General features: G+C 38.5%; 1 protein-coding gene across 4 annotated transcripts in view; it reads right to left on the reverse strand.

Moving 5' to 3' along the window:
* The window catches only part of Opa1 (Opa1 mitochondrial dynamin like GTPase), a 648,761-nt gene that overhangs the window by 413,961 nt on the left and 212,452 nt on the right, over positions 1 to 22,348 (reverse strand). For all 4 annotated transcript variants that reach the window (XM_090383387.1, XM_090383386.1, XM_090383389.1 and 1 more), the window contains one exon: positions 21,451 to 21,525. In XM_090383387.1, coding sequence (XP_090239513.1) covers positions 21,451 to 21,525 — 75 coding nt within the window. The remainder of the gene's footprint in view (positions 1 to 21,450; positions 21,526 to 22,348) is intronic.

The following is a 22,348-nucleotide window of genomic DNA, read 5'->3' on the forward strand; positions in this document are numbered from 1 at the left end:
TCCTTTAATATAACTGGATAGATCCCACCCACCCCAAGTGCCTTTCTCATGTTTAATGTCAACAATTTCTCCTCCACTTTGATCTCAGTTATTACAAAATCATTAAGTACCCTGCTACAATTTGATAACCTTCTGCCATTTTCAATCCTTAACTCCTCATCTGTGAATGTAGATGCAAAATATTCATTCAGTTTGTTTGCTATCCGAGCAGGATCATCAACAGTCGAACCATCGATATCAAGTGGACCAATCAGATTAATCCCATTCCTTTTAGGGTTTATATAAGTAAAGAAATCCTTGCTGTTTTTCTTAGTATCCTTTGTCAAAGATATCTCGTAATCTGCCTTCGCCTGCCTAGCCTCCTTTGTGACTTGATTACAGACTAGCTTATATCTTCCATAGGCTTCTGTGTCACCTGATAATTTATATGCATCCCATGCATTTTTCTTCTCTGCCACGAGTCTCATTAGTTCATTTGACAACCATTTAGGCCAAAACCTTGAACAATATTTCTTAATAGGTATGAAACATTTAGTAGCTTCCACGATTAATTCCTTGAATGCTTCCAACTTAGAATTTGCTGTAGGTAACATCATCAGTTGATCCCACTGTACAGAATTGAAAAACTGTGTGAGACCACTGTAGTCACCTTTACGGAAGCCCTGATGGTAATTATATCTTTAAGTAAATCCCATATGAGATGGGATTTACTTAAAGATAACCAGATCAGGAGTATTACCCTCTCTGGTTGCCTCTCCAACATGCTGCTGCTGCAGTAAACAATCATCCAATAAATCCACAAAAGTCTTACTAGTATGCGAGTGACCAACCCACAAATTCCAGTCAATATCTGGGAAGTTAAAATCCCCCATTATAAGACATTCTGATTTACTAGCCCACTATTTCTCTATACAATTGTTCATTGTACTCATTTGAGTCATTAGGCCTATAACACACTCCTACTCTTATTTTTGCTTTCGCAGTGCTTATGTCACACCAAACTGACTCAACAGTGCACTGTTCATCTATATCAATTGAATGATATAGATGGAACATTGTTCGTATGGATTGGCATGCCCGTTCCGCCGATCTAAATCCCATTGAACACATATGGGACACTCTGGGGAGATGCCTAGTGGCACGTCCACACCCACAAGAAAAAGTTCACCAGCCGAAGATGGCACTGACATAGGAATGGATGATGTTACCGCAAGAACTTATCGACAACATTGTTCTGAGTATGGACAGGCAGTGCAAAGCCTGCATCGACATTAAGAGTGACCATATCTCCTACTGAGGACCACCTCTTCCCTTTGTTCCATCTTTACCGTTTTATTTCTGTTGTTGTATCGGCTGTTGTTGTTGTTTGGTTTTTAGGAGCATTAGCAACTAAGGCCACATTGCTCCGGCAATATGCAGTGGTCATTCCCTTGACCTTTCCGCATCCTCCGTTTTTGGTGGTGACGGGCTCAAACCCCGGTCTAATCAAGAAGCATGTGCTACGCACTGCTGCTCCTTCCCGCCTGGCTACGGAGGCACCTGTGTTGTGTCGGCGTTGTTTCCTTCATGTCTGTACCTCACAAGGTTCCTTTGGTATGCTTTTCCCATATCCAGGCCACTCCTATGAGAAGCTACAAGTGAAAACCTGACTGGTCTTTAAATTTTGCACAGCAGTGTATCTGCAAATATGGTGAATTTACATTGTGCTGATCATTAAGCATCATTTTGTAGGCAGGCAGGCAAGCGCGGACACACACACCATCTGCAACTTTTACCATGTGTCTAACTCCTGGGCATTGTATCCTCTCTGTATTCCTGCTCCTTCAATTTCAATGGCATGGAGTATATGATCATCCATATACTCCATGGATGATCATATACTCCATGATCATTTTTTTTTATTATTATTAATATTATTATTATTGGCAAAAAAGTATAAAAAATGAAGAGTATTTTTATGTATATGTAGCATTATTGCTTCGACTAGGTCAGCCCTAATGAAATTCTTTTAACAATATAGTTATCAATAATATAATACTTAATAACAACCCCACCTTAATATATCAAGATCAAATTCATTCTGGCAAAGAATGCTAATGGTCTAATTGCAAAAAACCTGTAATGGTTTTTCCAAAAACATTCCACTCCATTTTGAAGTAGATTATTTAACTAGACAGAACTGGAAGAATGGTTTCGTTATTTTTACTGCAAAGGTCATGAAAGTAGGACTGAAAAAGAAATAAGAGATTCTGTTCTTCACTGAGGAAGTACTTTACTGCTGTATGTGACTACATAGTGAGCAAGTTCTCATTGAAAACGATGTTCTTATAGTGCCAAGGAAGCACAAATTTCATAAATTGGCAATGCATCATTTTTGAAATCAGCTAAATCAAACTTGTATGGATTGGTCGATGCTTTATTTTGTGCTCCCAGTAACCAGATTATATTGGATTGATGAAGTTATTTTCTTTTCAGTGGATACACTTCAATAGATGAAGAAATGGAAAGTTGCTGCTATTGATAAAAGGACGGTTTTGTGGGAGAAGACAGACAGTTGTAATCAATGAACACTGCTTGTTGTGGACTAATATTATTAGTGGATTCCCCAGGGTTCTGTGTTGGGACCATTGTTGTTTTCTCTCTTTATCAACGATACTGATGAGGGTATAACAGGCTTAATGTCCCAGTTTGCAGATGATACACAAAGGTTGACAGGGTTATTAGTGAAAATAATGATGGCAGTGGTGAGCTGCGAATATTTTAACAATAGGTTCGCAGTTTTTCTGACTTTTTGATGTGAAACATCCTTGGGGTACCTACCTAGTAAACCTGATCAGTCACAATGAATGATGTCACCCTGTAACTTCTGCCAGAGGCACTTCCCATGCTCACACCAGTAGTCTGTGCCAAGCACTCACTAGTAGTGTGATTAGAGCGCACAGCGCATTTTTCATGACCAGCATGGCATCTCAAGTTCTAACTTTTTAGAATTTTTGAATAGTATGACATCACAATCATACTTCCTGCAGTAAATATGATTGCAACAATACAAATATTTGTCAACAGTTTATTTTTTTGTCTTGTATTTTTGTTACATTTCATTATTAGGTGCATTCAACAGCTGTGTATATCTTTTCAACAAGATTGGGTACCTCAATCGACGCTGTTTTCCAGAGACATTTAGATAAGTTGCAGTCGCAAGTATTCCGTCTCTCCATTTAGTTATCATAAACCCATTGTATCTTTTATTCCAGAAATTATGGAAATTTGTGAATGATGAATAAAATATTTACAATACAAAATCTCTTTTATTTCGTAATCAATATATATAAATCAAAATACCTAAAAGAAATGTGAAGGATGTTTCATATAGAACCATCTACCATGCATACTTGGCACAAGTGCCACTTTTTTATTTTTCTCTTTTTTTTACAACTAGGGAAATTAATGGATGCATTTTTTTTCACGATAATTTTAATATTGCGAATAGAAAATAATATGAAATATTACCCATTTCACAAATAACATAAAACAATCACAAAACATTGTACAATATAAAAACAAATATTACATTACTATTTTAGAAAATGTACAAAAAAAAAAATCACAGATTACATGAAAAAAAATTAATACACAAATATTCAAGAAAATTTTAATCTAAAAATTGTCATATAGAATTTACTTCTTTAATAATATTTGTTGTCGATCTTCTGCTTTGCTCAATAGCTGAGCGATGATTATGGAAGAAAGATTTGACTTAATGAACAGGATCAAACTGAAGCAATGGTTTACCATTTAGATGTATGGTCATCATATCTGCAACCAACTGGATCCAGAAAAAAATGACAGGAGGGGTACCATTTGTGATGAGGGTGGAGGGGAGGCACCATTTTGTGCCATGTTTGTGCACAAACAAGGTACAAAATAATGCACAGAACAAAACAAATATGACACTCAGATATAATGTAACTAGCAGAAACAAGGCACACAGCTAAAGTCTGAATTACTTTGAAGTAACCATCATGCAAGACCAAACTGCGTGATGCCTTGAATTAGAATGGAGATTACATCAGCATCAGTGTTGCCAACTGTAGCCAGTTGAAAATTGATGAGTCACAATGCAAAAATAGATAAAATCTTATGTTAACAATGAAAAAAAAAAATGTTTTTTTATAGCTAAAGGGAATTTAAATGATTGATGTATATTCTCCGAAAAACGACAGAGGGGGACACATGCCCCGGCATCCCTACCCTGAATCCGCCACATCTGCAACATGTTTAATTCTCAAAGATGTTCTTTTTTTATTGTTACAATATTATTCATTACACTGAAAGCTCGCTCAGATTCAGCACTGCTAATCGCAATGGTTTCAAGGATATTTTTGGCTTTTTTAATTGAAAAACAGAATTTCACTCAATTTTAAAGATAAACTGTCTTTGACAAAATCTCTAAAATCATTAATTTTTATTTCGTATTTTATTAGAAAACGAATTTATTTGTATTTCATGCCTCTTGCCATGGAGACAAAAATTCTTCCATAATCCACGATTCTGGGTAGCATATGTTAAAAATTTCTTTCAATTCCTCATTGTCAATGATACCATTATTTTCTTTATTTAATTTAAAATTACTCCTCTGTTGCATTAATAACCGATCCTTTAAGGATAAAACAATGCAGTTTAAAAATGTCATGAGGTAATTTTTTTAAATATGTTCTTACTTTCGATTTTGATTCCTTCAAATTCTTTTGACTTCAACATGCTCTCAATTTTAGCTTCATAATTTCCTTCAGAATTTTTCAAATTAATAAGTTTGAATAATTAATTTAACTGTTTTTACTACAGTGATAATGCAACTTTGTTGAAGTTTTCTACAACTTTGTTGAAGGTATGAAGTTTTCAGAGCAGTGCAGACTGGCTGCCAGAGCAGCTCATGGGGGTCTTGTCAATGATATATAGGAACTTTGCCTGACCACTGCATTAGGTATAATGCAATGGTCAGGCTACACCTTGAGTACTGCATACAGTTCTGGAGGCCTCATTTTAGAAAGGATGTAGAGCTGCTGGAATGGATACATAGAAGGGCAATGATGTTGGTGAGGGGAAGAAAGGATGATCTTACCAAGAAAAGCTTGTTCTGTAAATTCCAGCATCTGGAGACTAGGCACCTGTGAGGTGATCTGATTGAGGTGTTTTAAGGCTTTAAATGGTTTGAGCAAGTGCAATGCTGGTGGGGTTCACCCTCTTGCTCAGATTACATACTTGAGGGGGGGGGTCATAAATTCAAATTGAGGAAAGAGACAGTTTGCAGAAGTGTGGTGCAGAAATTTGCCTTTAGCCAGCCAGTGGTTTATTCCTGGAACAAACTTCCAATTGTTTTTATGGAAGTTGATATCTTATATAAATTCAAGGAGGAACTAGACAAACTTTTATTACGAATGGATGTGTGAAATTTTTTTTTTTTTTTTTTTGGCTGATGCTACAAAAGCTCATATGCTTGCTTTCTTGCATCACATGCCTCCATTACTACTACCACATGTATTTTTTCATACATTGTGCCCCCTATATTCAAATTCTGATTCCCTTATATCTGAGTGACACTACATCTCCAATATCCTCACAACGTTTGCATCTAATGAATTGACAAGTGCTTCAAATTCATTAAATTTATATACTATGCTCCCAGCATTGGTGTACATGCAAGAATACATTCACCTGATCTTACTCTAGTTACCCCAATACAGCCTAGGTATTTACTTATTCCTTGATGACTCACAGCAGGCCTTAAAATCTCTGGCATCTTGCTTTCCAGGTTGATGCATGTTCCAATAAAAGAAGTGCAAGGATCACTTTCACTTCTGCCTGCAACTTTGTATATTCCCCCACAACCTATCCGAACTACCTACCACTGCCTCGATAGAATCAGCAAATATTCTTGCACCAATTCGATTTAAGTGTATCCCATCCTCTATGTAAAAACCGTCTCTCCTGGTAACAAGCATAGACCATAATGAGAAAAATTCTATCCCAATGAACTTTGCACATTCCCTCCAGGGTCAAATTAATTGACAAGCCTCTCAACATGTACTCTCACCTATAGTCTGTGAAGAATTGCAGACACTTTCAAATTTACCCCTAACTCAAAACTTTTTTCTCAACATTGTCCTGTACTTTTTAACAAAGTCCTCAGATCTTCTGCTCTTAATGTCATTAGTTCCAATGTGTACAATGCTATCACCTTTTGTGCCGTTAAAAGATATTTGCTCTAACTCATCAAACTGGCAGACATATCCTGATTCTATACCACCTATCCTTTTTGTCACAACATATTTTGTGATTCCCTGACAACAGCTACATCCTGTGGGGCCGTGCATTTTGCTTTGGGGTTGCCACTATGTTGTTTGATGTGCAAGTGCAATCAGTGGCATTGAGGCTAGCAGCTGAGAGCTCAATGAGCCCCAAATTAATATCTTCAAATCCTATTCATCAAATTCTCATAAATGCCCATTGGAATGCTGAGGTGATGCCTAATATCCTCACACTCTTTACATAAAACATACACATCATCCCCTTAGCTGTATGACATGCCTATTCCAGATAGTCCACAAACAATAGGCAAGTAGTACATTTCATGAAGCTGACTCAGAGTTCAACCATCCCCCTCCCCCAGTTTTCCACCATGCCACAACACTCCCACTAAATTGGGCACTCTGCTTTGCTGCTCTGTGGCACGGTTTCCGTTCAAATTCAATTTAATTGAGAATACTACACTAAAGTGATATAGTTAAAGGCAATGATAACACTAATAGCATAATAATCCTGGAAAGATTGTGTAAGGCTCAAAAGGTAGAATTTTTTTCATCCTGGTCTGCTTGTCAACAGGAGAGACTGTTTCTACAGGGATGGGATACACTTAAAGGGTGCAAGAATATTTGCTGATGCTATCGAGGCAGTGTTAGGTGGGTCGGAAAACTGCTAGCTTGGGGAGATACAAGGACTAATAGATTAACAGTAGCCACTGGCAGAGGTGAAAGTGATTCTTGCACTGCTTCTATTGGAATGAGCAGCAGCCTAGAAAACAAGATGCAGGGTATTTCAGAGACTACTGGGAGTCATTGCAGCACAAGTAAACACATGGGTTGTGTTAGGGTAGCTAAGAATAGGAACAGGTGCATGTATACTTGCGTATACACCAATGCTGGGGGGTTGGTAAATAAATTTGATGAATTTGAGGTATTGCTCAAAACATCAAAGGCAGATATTGTTGGGATATCAGAGATGTAGTGTCACACAGATATAAAGAATGCAGAACTGGAATTTGGGGAGTACAATGTGTATAGGTAGGATAGACAGGATATGAAAGAAGGAGGGGGGGGGGTTATGCTATTAGTTAAGAAACACAAAATCCAAGGAAGTGAAGCCAGTCGACATCGCTGGACAGTGCAGTGTCGAGTCAGTTTGGTGTGACATAAGCATTGGGAGATCAAAATTGAGAGTAGGAATGTGTTATAGGCCTAATGACTCTGATGAGTATAATAAGAAACTGCACAGGGAAATAGAGTGGGCCAGTAAATCAGAGAGTCTTATAATGGGGGATTTTAATTTCCCAGATATTGACTGGAATTTGTGAGTTGGTCACTCACACACTAGCAAGGCTTTTGTGGATTTATTGGATGACTGTTTTCTACATCAGCATGTTCGGGAGGCAACTAGAGGGAGTAGTACTCTTGATCTGATTATCAGTAGTGATTCTTCATGTATTAAGAATCTGCAGATTAAGGAACCACTAGGTGGCAGGGATCACAGTGTGCTGAAGTGGGATTTACTCAAAGAGGTAACTACCATTAGGGGTAAAGGGAAGGGTTATTGCTTCCGTAAAGGCGACTACAATGGACTGAGACAGTATTTAAATTCTATACAGTGGGACCAACTGATGATGTTACCAACAGCAAATTCAAAATGGGAAGCATTCAAAGAATTTATCTTGGAAGCTACTAGGCTTTACATACCAACTAAGAAATATTGTTCAAGGTTTAGGCCTAAATGGATGTCAGATGAACTAATGACATATGGCAGAGAAGAAAAATGTATGGGATACATATAAAATATAAATTAATGGGTGACATGGAAGCCTATGGTAGATATAAGCTGGTCTGTAACCACATCACAAAGGAGATTAGGCAGGCAAACAAAAATAAAAGATGAAAAAATAAATTTTTGACAAATACTTGTATTGTTGCATTCATACTTCCTGTAGTTATTATTGCAGGAATTATGATTGTGACATCACACTGTTTAACAAATGGCTACAATCAAATAGGCAATTAGGCTATTGTCTTGAGTCTTGCACCTCTGGCAAGCACCACAGACAAAGTCACTTCTGTGATGCATTTTTCATGACCAATCAGATTTACTCAGTTATAGGTGCCCCAAGGATGTTTCACATCAAAAATTATCTCTGTAATTTCTAGAGGTAATGATTTCCCAAACTGATATGACAAAAACTCGCTATGTTTTTTTTATAATTGCATTTATTACAAAGTAAACCAAATTTGTGTGTATGTCTACACTGTAAACTCTTTAAAATCCACCCCCTCTCAGGGATTAAGAAGTGTCAAATTTTAACATTTTCCAGGGCATACCTAGTAGTTGAGCAGTCTTAGAGGAGCACATTTCAATACATATTAAGTACAAACAATGGAACTTATTTCTTCTTCTTCTTCTTCTTCTTTGGTCCTTAGCTGGCAGCTGGGGGAGGCGGTTGGCCACGCAACCAGTATGCTGCTGTAGGTGCCGCCAGGTTTCGGACTTGCTCTGTGATGTTCTTCCATACCTTACGATCAATGGCGTCAGTCCTGGCCTGGTTAAGGTCGAGACGTCGGCTCTTCAAGTCATTTTCCACTTGCTTGGCCCACGTTTTCCTAGGCGCGGTCCGTTGGATGCTCCATTGGGTGGGTCGTTGTCTCCAAAGGAGTGTGGATGGTATTCTGTTCGTGCCCATTCTACATACGTGGCCAAACCATCTAAGCCTTCGCTTCTGGATTTGGTCGGCAATGGTTGGTTGCTGTTGGCATCTGGCGCGGATGGTATCATTAATGATGCGGTCGCGAAGAGAGATGCCCAAGATCTGCCGCAGGCATCGCATTTGGAATACCTCAAGTTTGTTCAAATCTAACTTGAGACAAATCCATGTTTCCGATCCGTAAAGAAGAATGGGCAGAATCAAAGTCCGGAAGAGTCGGATTTTAGTCTTTGTGGAAATGTTGGTCCTCTTCCACAGACACCATTTGAGCGAGGCGAACGCAGTGGCCGCCTGTCCAATTCTGCTGTGGATTTCCATAGTGGATGCAACTTTCTTCTCCTGGACCAGCGACCCAAGGTATTTAAAGTCCTGCACTTGCTCGATCTGGACGCCTTCGAGATAGATGGTGGCTTGCAACCCATCTGTTGTCAGGGCCTGTGTCTTACCAGCATTGATCTTCAAACCGTATGGCCGGGCAATGCGGGCAATGTCGTAGAGGATGTCCGTGGCTTCAGCGTCGTTACTGGCAAGGATAGCACTATCATCAGCAAACATCAGGTCAGTCACATAGTGATCCTTGTCATATTGTATGCCCTGTCTGTTTCTGAATGCTTGCCTCATAATGGCGTCGACCACAATGTTGAAAAGCAACGGGGAGGCTACATCCCCTTGGCGGACTCCAGTTTGGATGGTAAATTCCTCAGATAAATCGTTCTGGATGCGCACCTGACTGGTTAAACCGTTGTATGCAGTTTGGAGGAGTGTGATGACTTTTCGAGGTACATGTTCAACCTCTAGTAGTTTCCATAAGGCAGGCCGGTGGACACAGTCGAAAGCAGTCGGAACTTATTTTCATTTGTGAGAATATTTATAATGAGTCTTGTCCTTTAATCTGATTTTGTGACTACAAGAATGAACTTGCCACTGTAACAAGTTGCCCTTATTGTACTACTTTCAACTAGCTTCAGTTATAACTTCAAAAAATTTATTTTGTATGCCATCTGGCACCACATGTCGAACAAATTCTTTACAACTCTTTTAAAATAAAATAGCTTTGTTTGCATGTTTATGATCAGAGGCCATCTGCTACCCAATGAACAAGTTGGTACAAAAAAAAAAAAAAGGCTTTAACAGTAGGCTGATCTTTTGAAAACAAATGGCAAATGAACTTTTTGGCAAAGCCATCTGCTTGAAAGCAGTGCAAAACCAAGGCAAGCCTTTGCAAAGACAAGTTTGTCCTACTGTGAAAATTAAGACAATTGCTGATCTATACAGTTTAACTCCTGTAGCCACAAAAAAAAAAAAAAAGGATTTAAAAACAGACTAAGAGTCAACTAAGATTCTTAAAAGACTGTGTGTGTGTGTGTGTGTGTGTGTGTGTGTGTGTGTGTGTGTGTGTGTGTGTGTGTGTGTGTGTGTGTGTGTGTGTGTGTGTGTGTGTGTGTGTGTGTGTGAGAGATAAGTCTTTGCTTGTTACTTCAACACAACAAATTAAGTTCAAATTCTTAAATAAGTGATATTTTATATTAATAAAAAAAAATATTATTTATTAATATTTTATTTTTACAAAGACTCAAGTGGGAATAGATGATATTCACCTCCTTCCTTTACAGGCAGGATAGAGAAACTAACTTTATTTTTAATTATAAACTGATACTAGTGTTTATGCTTTATCTACTTTCACATTTCTACATTGAAACAGTTTAGTATTAAGGGAATTATTAAGAGAGAAAGAGATGTAAAAAGGGAAATAGAAAAGTTTCTGGCCTACCATATTTAAGTTTCATTATTTGAAAAGAAAATAAGCAGAATAATGTAAATGCTTTACATGCACACAAAAAATATTTAGAATAAAATTTTAAATATCTTCTTAAGGTTTAACATGTCATGACCACCAAAAATAGCAATTTCAGAAATAAAAAATAATAAATAAATAAAATAAAAAAAATTATAATAATAATACAAAAAAAGTTGACAAGCAGGAATAAAATAATACCTTTCTTTGAAAGTGTCTTTTTTGCTTCCCACACAAAAATCCAGGAGAATAATGACATTACACAATGATTGTCCAATCACAGAGTACCAATAAGAAATGCATTTCAGAATTCAAAAGGGTGTACTGGAGTCGAGATAGATGGACCCAGGCCTGGACAATTCTACCAGCTCTGTGACTGTCAGCTACAGAAATATTCTCTGAATGAGTCGCATCATACACTCCACAAAACATGCAGAATGAAAAAGTTTTTATAATATGGTTACCAAAAGAGAAAAAAAAAAAAAAAAAAAGCAGAAAATGTGAAAAGATAATTCTTGCAAAACCTGATCAAGTTTCAAACAAGTCAATCAGACTACTGGTGACCAAAGGAGAAACTTGGGTGGCATCATGTCCATCACAAAGTAATAAGGATTACTTGTCACTTCAGAGGGAAATGGTATTCCAACCAAAAGTCTTGATTCAGCCTCAAAGTAGATGCAGAATGAATGATACTAGAAGACCGCAAATAAAAATAACACTAGCCACCAATTTTAAACTTTTTTTTTTGATAAAATGAATGAAATCAACTGATTTTGATTAATTGCTTGTGCTGAAAATGACAGTAGAAAGCTTTACCATGTCACGTTTTTATGGGTTCCTTTTTCCCAAAAATTGTGGATTTTTACTTAACTAAGCTTGACTACTTTTCTTGTAAATTAACTGCAGAAATGACCAGTGAACATTCCAAATGGATAAAAAATAACATGTTTAAATTTTATAAACACCTATTTGGATTAAATAATTAACCCACAAGAGTGGAGACAAAAATAGGAAATCATAGTACTTACAGTTATTTTTTCCTCTAATGAGCAGAATGGTCATCCCTTATCAGAAACCAGCAATAGTCACCCATCACTGCTGGATTCCATCGTCCTTGATACCTCTGCTCCAGAATGTGGATATCTTGGTGGAATCATCCCCCCTGCTCATCACTGACAGATCCCAAGTTGCCCAGAAAGAAGTCCAGGTGCAAATGTAGTAGTAGTAATAGTGGCATGATGCAAGAGTATGAGTGTATGCAGCAACAGCCAAAAAAAAAAAAAAAAAATTCACACAACCATTCCCTCTAAATACTTGTCCAGTTCCTCCTTAAATTTATTTAACCTATCAACTTCCACAACGACAGGTGGAAGTTTGTTCCAGCAATTAACCACCCGCTGGTTAAAGGCAAATTTCTGAACATCTATTCTACAGCTGTCTTTCATAAAATTTGAATTTATGACCACTTAGGTTCATAATCTGAGCAAGTGGAAGAATCCCATCAGAATTCAGCGTACTCAACCCATTCAAGGCCTTATACACATCAATCAGATCACCTCACAGGTGCCTAGTCTCCAGCCGCTGCAATTTGCAGAACTTAAGCCTGTCTTGGTAAGAGGATCCCTTCATTCCCTTCACCAATCTATCTTGTTGCCCTTCTCTGTACACACTCAAGCAAATCTACATCCTTCCTAAAATGAGGCCTCCAGACCTGTACGCAGTACTCAAGGCATGGCCTGACCATTGCCTTATACAGAGAGACAATCACCTCCTTTTTCCTGCTAGCAAAATTCCTGTATATCATTGACAAAACCCCATGACCTGCCCTGGCAACCTGTCTGCATTGCTCAGAAAACTTCATATCTGCCTGCACAATTACTCCCAGGTCTTTTTCATTTTCTACCACCTTAAGTGTAGTACCACACAGTTGGTATGTTCCTCGGGGTTGCTTCTACCCATATGCAGTACTTTGCATTTGTCAAAGTTAAACTTCAGTTGCCACTTCTCAACCCATCTTCCCAAATTTTCTAGATCCTGTTGCAGTAACACACTGCCATTACTGTCATTAACAACCCTGCCAACCTTTGTATCATCTGCAAACTTTGACACTAAGCGTGATATACCTTCATCAATATCATTGATAAATGTAGAAAGTGTATCTTCAGTGACATTTGGCATCCTAACTTTTGATAGTTATGCAACAATTCTTCTTTCAACTATTTATAGTTCTCTACTTTTACTTTTTATTCCTTAAAAATGCATGAACAGCTGTGAAGGATTTCCGTGCAGCTAATTCAGCGGCATTAAGCTTAGTTTCAAAGACTTCATCCTTTAAAAGCCATCTAATTTGTGGGCCTACGAATATACCCTCCTTCACATTTGCATCACTAATTTTTAAGTACTCGAAACCATCACTATTTTTGTCCAGAGCTTTTACAAAATTTTTCATGAGACCCAAATTAATGTGCAAAGGCGGGAGAAACACCATTTCAGGTTGCGTGAATTTGATGTTGAGTTTCCCGGGAAAGTATTCTTCTCTGATGGGCCATTCCTTGACATCATAATGATGTTCTACTGCTCGACTATTCTATAAGCACAGGAAACTGCGATACTTCGTAAAACCACCCTGTAGTCCAAACAACAAAGTGATTACTTTAAAATCACCACAGATTTTCCAATAATATTTCTTATAGTTTAAGGCATTTAATAGCAATGACATGCCATCATAGAGTCAGTGGTTGTTGTCGTCATTGCTGCTGTTAGTTTAACAACACAAGGGTACTAAGGCCAAATTGTGTCAGTTTATTTCTTATATCCTATACCTTTTAACAATATAAGTAGGTTAACAGTCCTTGTATGTTTGAATGATTCCAAGAAAATGGGATAAAATCTGGGCATTTAAATTGCTGAATGACCGAAAGGCGAGTCTGACAGGATGTCAGACCCAACTTATGTGCACTGGGGTGGATCTTCTCCCAATAATAAAAACAGGTATGTAATGCAAGTTTGCCCAATTCTCAGTCTTGCCAATACCACTTCGTCGGTTTCGTCTGAATCCAGACAGCCACAACTCTGGTTTTTGTTTGATCTTGTAAAGTTTGTTGTTGGTATTACTTTGCCACATTTGTGACCAGTTTCCAAAACATGCCTTGCGAATTACCAGCTTGTAATCGGTATAAGGAATCTGAAAGCACTGTGAGAATGTGGTAAGAGGTTGATTAGTGGCAAGATCAGCAGACTCATTTCCCAGAATTCCCGAATGTCCAGAATACCCAATAAAATAGGCGCCTCCATAGCCAGGTCGGCAGGAGCGGCAGTGTGTAGCAAACACTTCTTGATTAGACCGGGGTTCGAGCCCGTGACCTCCAAATACGGAGGATGCGGAAAGGTCAGGGAATGACCACAGCATAACCGCGGAGCAATATGGGCTTAGTTGCTAATGCTCCTAAAAACCAAATAACAACAACAACCCAATAAAATACTACTGATTGACTGGACTCTTTGCACGAGAGTAACTGATAGTGAATAGTTTTCAATGTAGGATACCAGGCAGAGAAATTCTCTCTTATGGCAAAGACAGCACTGAGAGAATCAGTATAGATCAGGACTGGTGAAATGGAGCATTCAACAATCTATTCAAGTGCAAGCTTTATGGCATACAGCTCAGCAGTGAAGATACTGCATGTGGCTGGAACAGTAAATGACGGGAAAACTGCTACAGCATCTACAGCGTTTTAATTTTTTGATCCATCAGTGTATACTGCACAGGAATTTCATTTGAGGTTGGCTGCAACTGTCTGATATTGGCAGAAACTAAAACATCTTTTCTCCATCAGAAAAAGTAGTCATCATGAGAGGCATGAAAACATAACCAAGGTGGTATAGGAAGAGTGGTGTCCTCGGAAATGTCACTCAGATCAACATTCCAAATATGAAGAAGTTCTTTAAGTCTGAGTGAAGCAAGTGTGGCTTACTCTCATAAAAGGAATTCCACCAGGTATGAAGTTCTCTAAGCAGTGCAGACAGGCTGCCAGAGCAGGTCAAGGAGATGATTATCCCTTTATATAAGGTAATGATCAGGCCACATTTTGAGTATTGCGTACAGGTCTGGAGGCCTCATTTTAGGAAGGATGTAGAGTTGCTAGAATAAGTACAGAGAAGGGCAACAAGATTGGTGAGAGGAACAAAGGGGGTGTGCTTATGAAGAAAGGCTTAAGTTCTGAAAGTTGCAGCATCTGGAGACTAGGCACATGCGAGGTGATCTGATTGAGGTGTAATAAGGCCTTGAATGGTTTCAGCATGCTCAATACTGATGGGATACTTCCGCTTGCTCAGACTAAGAACCCGATGGGGGCATGGATTCAAAATGGGGAAAGACAGTTGAAGAATAGATGTGCAGAAGTTTGCCTTTAGCCAGTGGGTAGTTGATTGTTCGAACAGACTTCGATTTGTTGTGGAAGTTGATAGCTTAAATAAATTTAAGGCTGAACTAGACAATCATCTGGAGTGACCGGATGGACAAAATGGGAAGGTTTTTTTTTTTTTTTTTTTTGGCTGATGCTGTATAAGCTTGCTTCCATGCATCATATGCCTCAACTAATGCTAATAATAGGATGGGATGGGAGACTTCAGATCTCAGCAGCATATTGAGACAGCAACATTTTTCTGTGAATATGTAATGGAGGATCATGTGTCTCAACGTAAAGGCATTGGACTGGAGAAGTCCTGAAAGCTCCTAGGGCTGTGCCCTCAGAGCACCATTCTGTATGACATTCAGCCATTCTAATGTGCTTACTCTAGCACAGTCATATACTGGATAACTGTAATCCAAGAGTGAACGGATTAGGGACTTGTACAGGTGTTGTAAGGTATACCGATCAGCTCCCTATGACATGGACGAGACTGATTGAAGTATATTCAAATGCTTTAGACAAGTAGTTCTTAAATGAGTGATGCGAGCTTGGAAGTTTAGCTTGCTGTCCAATATCAGTCCAAGAAATCTAACGGTATTAACAACTGGGATTGGAGTTTTGTTTATTTCTAATTCAGGATCAGGATGGAGAGCTCGTTTCTTGCAAAAGTGAGTGGCAGTGCATGTATTTTCTGACAGTCGATAACCATTCCGTGAAGTCCAGGATTCTATTTTGGTTATGGCTAGTTGGAGCTGCCATTCAATGGTGTTCATACTTTTGGACTGACAGGAAATGGTAAGGTTGTCTGCATACATACATGTAACTTTCAATGGTTTTTGAGATGTTCCGTGTCATATTGCTAACTCAAATTGCAATAGCTTTGGACTAAGTATCAAACCATTTGGTACGCCTTCATCTTGAATGTGAGATGAAAAGAGCACATTTTATATAGAATCTGAAAATACTGAAGTCGCAAGAAATCTTGAATTATTTCAGACAACTGTCCCCTTAGACCTAGATGATAAATATCCATTATAACACCATGATGCCAAGTAGTGTTGAATGCCTTTTCAAGATCTAAGCTGACCATGATTAGATGTTGTCTCATGAAGGAGGCATTGCGAATGTGAAATTCAGCTTTGATAAACACGTCTAGTGTTGATCTGTTCTTCCGAATTCCACACTGATGGTCTGAAAGGAGATTCTGTGACTCCAGGATGTAAACGAGTCTTGCATGAACCATCCTTTCGAAACTTTCCCCTATGCAGCTCGTAAGAGATATTGGCCTATAATTTTGAACTAGGGAAGGATCTTTGCCTGGTTTTGGTATGGCAATAATGAATGAATGGTGCCAAGAAGGATAGGAATTTTCAGATTGTAGAAAATCAACAGGGTGCACAAGTCCTCTTCATGTAAATGCTTCAACATAATGTAACGAACACAATCTGGTCCATAAGCACTGTTGGGAGATCTATTTAAGGATTCATTCAGTTCTATTAATGTAAAGGGTTGGTTATACGGAAAGGATTGGCATGTTGAGAAGTTAAATTTATACCATTCTGCACCATCTTTAATGCTCTGGAAGGAGGATGCATAGGAGGCAGAAGCAGAGATGGTGGCAAAAGATTCTGCTAACACATTGGCAACTTCTTCAGGAGTAGACATGTCTTTCCCTTTCCAGTGAAGTATTGGAGAAAGCAGCCGAACAAATATGCGATTTAGTGCCTGTATCCTTCTCCAGATGATCCATATGTCAGTGTCTTTTGTGATGGTTGATGCAAAAGCAATCCGTGAATCGCATTTTGCTTTCCTTCTAATCTGCCTTGCTTTTGCTTTAAGCCTTTTATAAGCAATTAAGTTAGTGGTAGTAGGGCCCTTCCGGAAATTTTTCCATGCATGGTTTTTCTCTTGTTTGGCAACAGAGCACTCTGCATTCCACCAGTGCAATATGTCTTGGATTTTGGATTTAAAGCATTTGTGATAATCAGCATCTGATTGGTGATGTAAGTAATTACATCAGCAATATGTTTCTATTGGACATACATTCTATCTAAAAGCATTTGGGCAAAACAGCCAACCCAGTTCACCTTACTAAACTTTCAATTGGATCAAGCTTTTGAGTTACTGCCATTTGTATTGAGCAAAGAATTGGAAAGTGGTCACTTTTAAAGGGATCGGATAATACTGACCATGTCAGGATTGGAACGATAGACGGAGAGCAAATTGACAAGTCAACTGCAGAAGTAGATCCTGTAGGTAGGTGGATGTAAGTAGGAGATCCAGAGTTTAGTAAATTAAGATCACCATTATTCATAAATTCTTCAATTAATTTGCCTTTTCTGTCAATTGTAGAACTGGTAACTGATGTACCAACTGCAATACGAGTAGCTACAACTTCTAGACTGGTTCTTAACTGGTTCGGCTTGGAGGGCATGTTAGAATTAACCAGAATGGCTACTCCTCCACATGCAGGAGACTGAGTTTCTATCTCGTCTGTACATCATTTTTTTTTTCTTTCTTTTTTTTTTTGTTAGTTGTTTGTTTGTTTGTTATTTGGTTTTTAGGGGCATTAGCAACTAAGGCCATATTGCTCCGTGAATATGCAGTGGTCATTCCCTGACCTTTCCGCATCCTCCGTATTTGGTGGTCACGAGCTCGAACCCCGGTCTAATTGAGAAGCGTGTGCTGCGCACTGCTGCTCCTTCCCACCTGGCTACGGAGGCGCCGCGCATCGGCTTCTGTGACCACATTGCACCTCCCAAGGTTTTTGCATTTTATACTCTGATCCAAGCCCAAGGCAGGATTCAAACCCACAACCTTTGGGTTGCCAGGCAGGCACTTTACCCATCTGGCTAACCCGATCGGCTGTACATCACATAATTGAAGAATTTTGGCAAAAACTGGTGACAAGAATGTTTCCTGTAGGCATACAGTTATGGGATTGAATTGAACTATTAAATCCCTTAAGTCATCAAGAATGACTGCTTAGTCCTCTGCAATTCTACTTATGATGTTAAGCATTATTTAGGTTTACCTGTGGATGATTCACGGCTGTTTTTTGTATGTGGGGCACTTTTTCCAGTCTTTTTTTTTTTTTTTTTTTTTTTTTTTTTTTTTGGGAATGATGGGCGACCAGTATCCATAGTGTCATTGGCATGCAATTCTAGGATGGACTCCTCATAAACTGGATGTACATCTCCCTCCATACTGTTGGTTTGTGGTTCTGCTTTCTTACAATCTTCAGTAGTTTTCATTCTTTCAGTGCAAGACTTGAAATACCAGTTGGGATACTAATTGGAGTGTTTGGGGCTTCACTGGTTTTAGTTTTAGGGGTATCTTTTCTGGAGGCCGATAAGGTTTCTTTATCAAATTTGCCAAGGAGGCGCTCGGTGGTATTGACACATCTGTTTGAGGTGCATTTGAAAGATAGCTTCGGGTTCAAGACGCATAGGATAGACTGGGCATGGTGAACATAATTTGTCTGTGTGCTTTGGATATGTTACTTTATGTTCTATTTTGTATCTTTGAATTTTCTTTCCAGTTTTTGACATATCACACGATTTAGAAAACGCAGGATGACTTCCTTTGCAGTGGGAACACACAGGGGTTAAGGCTGAGCAGTCTTCTTGTGTGGCCCTTAGAGCAGCATATAGCATCACCTCTGCATGCCTGCTAAAAAAGGCCATATTTCTGGCATTAAAAACAGCAAAGAGGATTCGGGATATACAGCTGAATTCGGCAGATTAAAAAGCCAGTTTTTATGGAGTGCTGAAGGTTAAAATGATGGATCAAGTTGTTTTTTAATCATTATGGGCTTTGCACTGATTACCTTCTGATTACTAAGTTCTTGGACTAATTCTGCCTCATACACTGAAAGAAGGTCAAATTTTGTGATGATGCTTTTCAATAAATTTAAAGTATTGTGGGGAGTAACAGATACTGGCAACCAAATGTTTTTGTCTTCAATAGCCACTCAGAATGTTTAGTGGCTGTTTTAACCAGGTCTCCTGATTGTAGTCTCTTCACCATTTTTGGTGATCCTGCAATAGATTCCAAATATTTTTGGATCATAAATGGTGATAATTTGCTCACAGGCTGAGTATTATTATTATTATTAGCCATATGGTGCAAGGAAGCCTGAGGCTTATGCTGCACAGCCAAAAAAAAAAAAATTCCCATCTTACTCCTGAGAGAGTGAGAGTCAGAAATAGAAAGGAATCACCAAGAAAGCAAGAAAGAGAAGAATGATGATATCCAGCTCAGGACTCTGGGTTTAAATGGGTTAAAATGATGGATCAAGATCTATAAATGGGTTAAAATGATGGATCTATACTCACCAGATATGAGCCCCTGGGGTAGAAGAGACAGAGTGCATCACCAGAAAGTTAGGGAGGTTAGGACACTGCTTCTCTTCGAAGTCTTTTAGTTTGATTTGAATTATTTTCATTGGGCATTTCTGACCTTGAGCTTGATAGCTCTAAAGGAGAAAAATTATTTATGTCCATGTTTGCTCCTTGTAGCCCTGGGAGTGTAACTTTCTTCTCCCAGATTACTGGCCCGGCCACGTGGAGACAGGAGCAATGCCACCAATGACCAAGCAGTTGAAAAAGTTAGTTTGGTTAGTATGGATTATATAGAAAGATGAATTTCCTTTCTGGATTTTAACTTGAAACCTTTTAAGTATAGAATCACTTGAGAAAACAGGAAGAAGAGACACTGGAAAATAAATATAACTTATTCGCTGTCAAAGAGCACAGTATATATGGCACAAAAGATTGCTAGGTCACTATCACTTGGGGCCAAATGAGCCACTGGGACCAATGGTTTGCTATTACCATTGTGTAGCAAAACTGCTTTTAAACTGAGTTTTGAAGAATCAATGAATAATCTCCATTCTTCGGGATCATGTTAAAACCCTAGTTCATCCATCAATCCATTTACATATTTGCAGATAAAGAGAACCTTTCTATTTGATAATAATCCACAAACTTTTCATTTCGGTTTCTAAACACAGAAATCCTCGTGGTTTTTGCCAGCAAATTCCACCTAGATCCTAATAGCTCAGCCTGTTGCTTTGAAAGATTTAAATCCCTAACCAAATCATTAAGTTCACTTTGCTCAATTAAGAGTGGGGATTTTGTCATTTTCAGGATTGTAACTAAGATTGGCAGATGTTGAGGGGGCAGTATGGGCCCTAGTGATCCTTTCTTATCTCTTCTGGAATAGTGATTACTTCACAACTAGTGGAGGAATAGGGAGTCCCGGTGTGTGTGTGTGTGTGTGTGTGTGTGTGTGTGTGTGTGTGTGTGTGTGTGTGTGTGTGTGTGTGTGTGTGTGTGTGTGTGTGTGTGTGTGTGTGTGTGCACACGTGCGGAGCACTGGTCTTACTGTGGACGGAAGGTTTGGATATTTTATTTTAACACTATTTTTCCTTGGAAACCCCCTTAGTATTTGTGAGGCAGAAATAACAATCTTCGAGGTTTCTCGCCAGATCATTGGAACACCTTTTATCCAGATCGTGGGTGATCAGGATAAAAGGTGTCCACCTTTTATCCTGATCACCCACGGGACAATCAAAATAAAAATAAGAAGCTTGTTTCGCCATGTCTGTGATTGATCGACATTGCGACTTCACCGTAAACTATCCACAAACAGCAAAAACTGTTTGGTGAATTAATGTATGCACGCTGTTTTCGCTCCATTTCACGAGAGGTCAAAACGGAACTTTAAAACACCACGACCTACCACTAGACCTTACAAACTGAAACTAACATTTAAGATTAAATTCAGCTTGTAAATAAGTTGCTTTTCACAGAGGTGCCTGGCTGCCAGAAATAAAATTCCATTATACTAAATCCAGGGGAGATTACATATTTTTAAATTACCTGCTGCAGAACGATGCGACTACATTTGATAACAAGTGATACTGACAGAGTTCAGTATCAGCCCCCATCAGCATTTCAAGTTTCCAAGTGAGAACATTAATTATCATCAACAATGATGTCTACAACAAATCTCAAGGACTAAACAGACAAAAGGATGATTTCTAGGAAAATGAAATTAATAAAAAATATGGAAAATTACTGAATTTTTAAAAATACAGTAGCCGCAACGTATGGTTGTACATTCCTCAGCTGAAAAAGTGGAAACAAGCTGAATAGTCAGGATATGATATATTACAATGAATATTCAAAGTCACATATCAGAAAATCTATTCTTACCTCATTACTAACTGTTTTCCCACTTGCTACACTATTCTTCATTCGCAACTCTACTTCTCTTCTCAAGTCTGCAAGCTGAACATAACATTGCATCAGGAAAGATGTTATATGAAATTTTAATGAGAGGATCACATACAAAAACAAACACTACCCATCATAATGCAATGAATGGCAAAAACAAAATGATTGTGAAAAGCAGGAATAGGTTTAAAAGGGTGTACAAAAACAGTAAAATATCATAAATAAGCAAAATGAATCAAGGCAAAATTCTAACAAAATTTCAGAGCTTTATCATAAAATGGCATATCAACATTTTGTCATTTTTATGTAAAATGCCGCGTGTTTGAACCTTTCAATCTCCACCACAGCTGATGCAGTAAAAAGATGGAAAACAAAAACAAGCCCTACACCACACAACAAATACCAGGCATCAGTTGCAGGTGCCTAGCCCATGTTGCTTGAACCATGAAACTGTAGAAACAGGTTCTAGTGAGTAACAAGTCATACTACATGGTCTTCAGATTGAACAATTATCCATATTTATGCAAGTGGAAGACTAGGGAACATCTTCCCCAAATGTCTTCATTGCGAGTGACTACCTCAGTGTAGTTGCCCACAATGAAGTTCAAAGTTGTAGTTAGAAGAGAAGTTTAATGCAACAAAATATGCTATGACCATACTGCACACCTGCTCATATGTTCTGAAAGCAAAGGGTTTTAAGGATTAATTAAAAGTGATTGTACAGAGAATTTTTCAAGTAAATGAATAACTCAATCAAGATGGCATTAATTTTGTGTGATGCGATACAGTACTAATGGCTCAGATTTTTTTGAAAAAGGTACAAAGACTGCAGCTGCAATCCTCTCAGTCTGGTAATCTGCATAGTATATAAGGATAT

The sequence above is a fragment of the Mastigoproctus giganteus genome, chromosome 10 (assembly GCF_048544385.1).
Source record: "Mastigoproctus giganteus isolate SK-2022 chromosome 10, ASM4854438v1, whole genome shotgun sequence".
Classification (NCBI taxonomy): Eukaryota; Metazoa; Arthropoda; class Arachnida; order Uropygi; family Thelyphonidae; genus Mastigoproctus; species Mastigoproctus giganteus.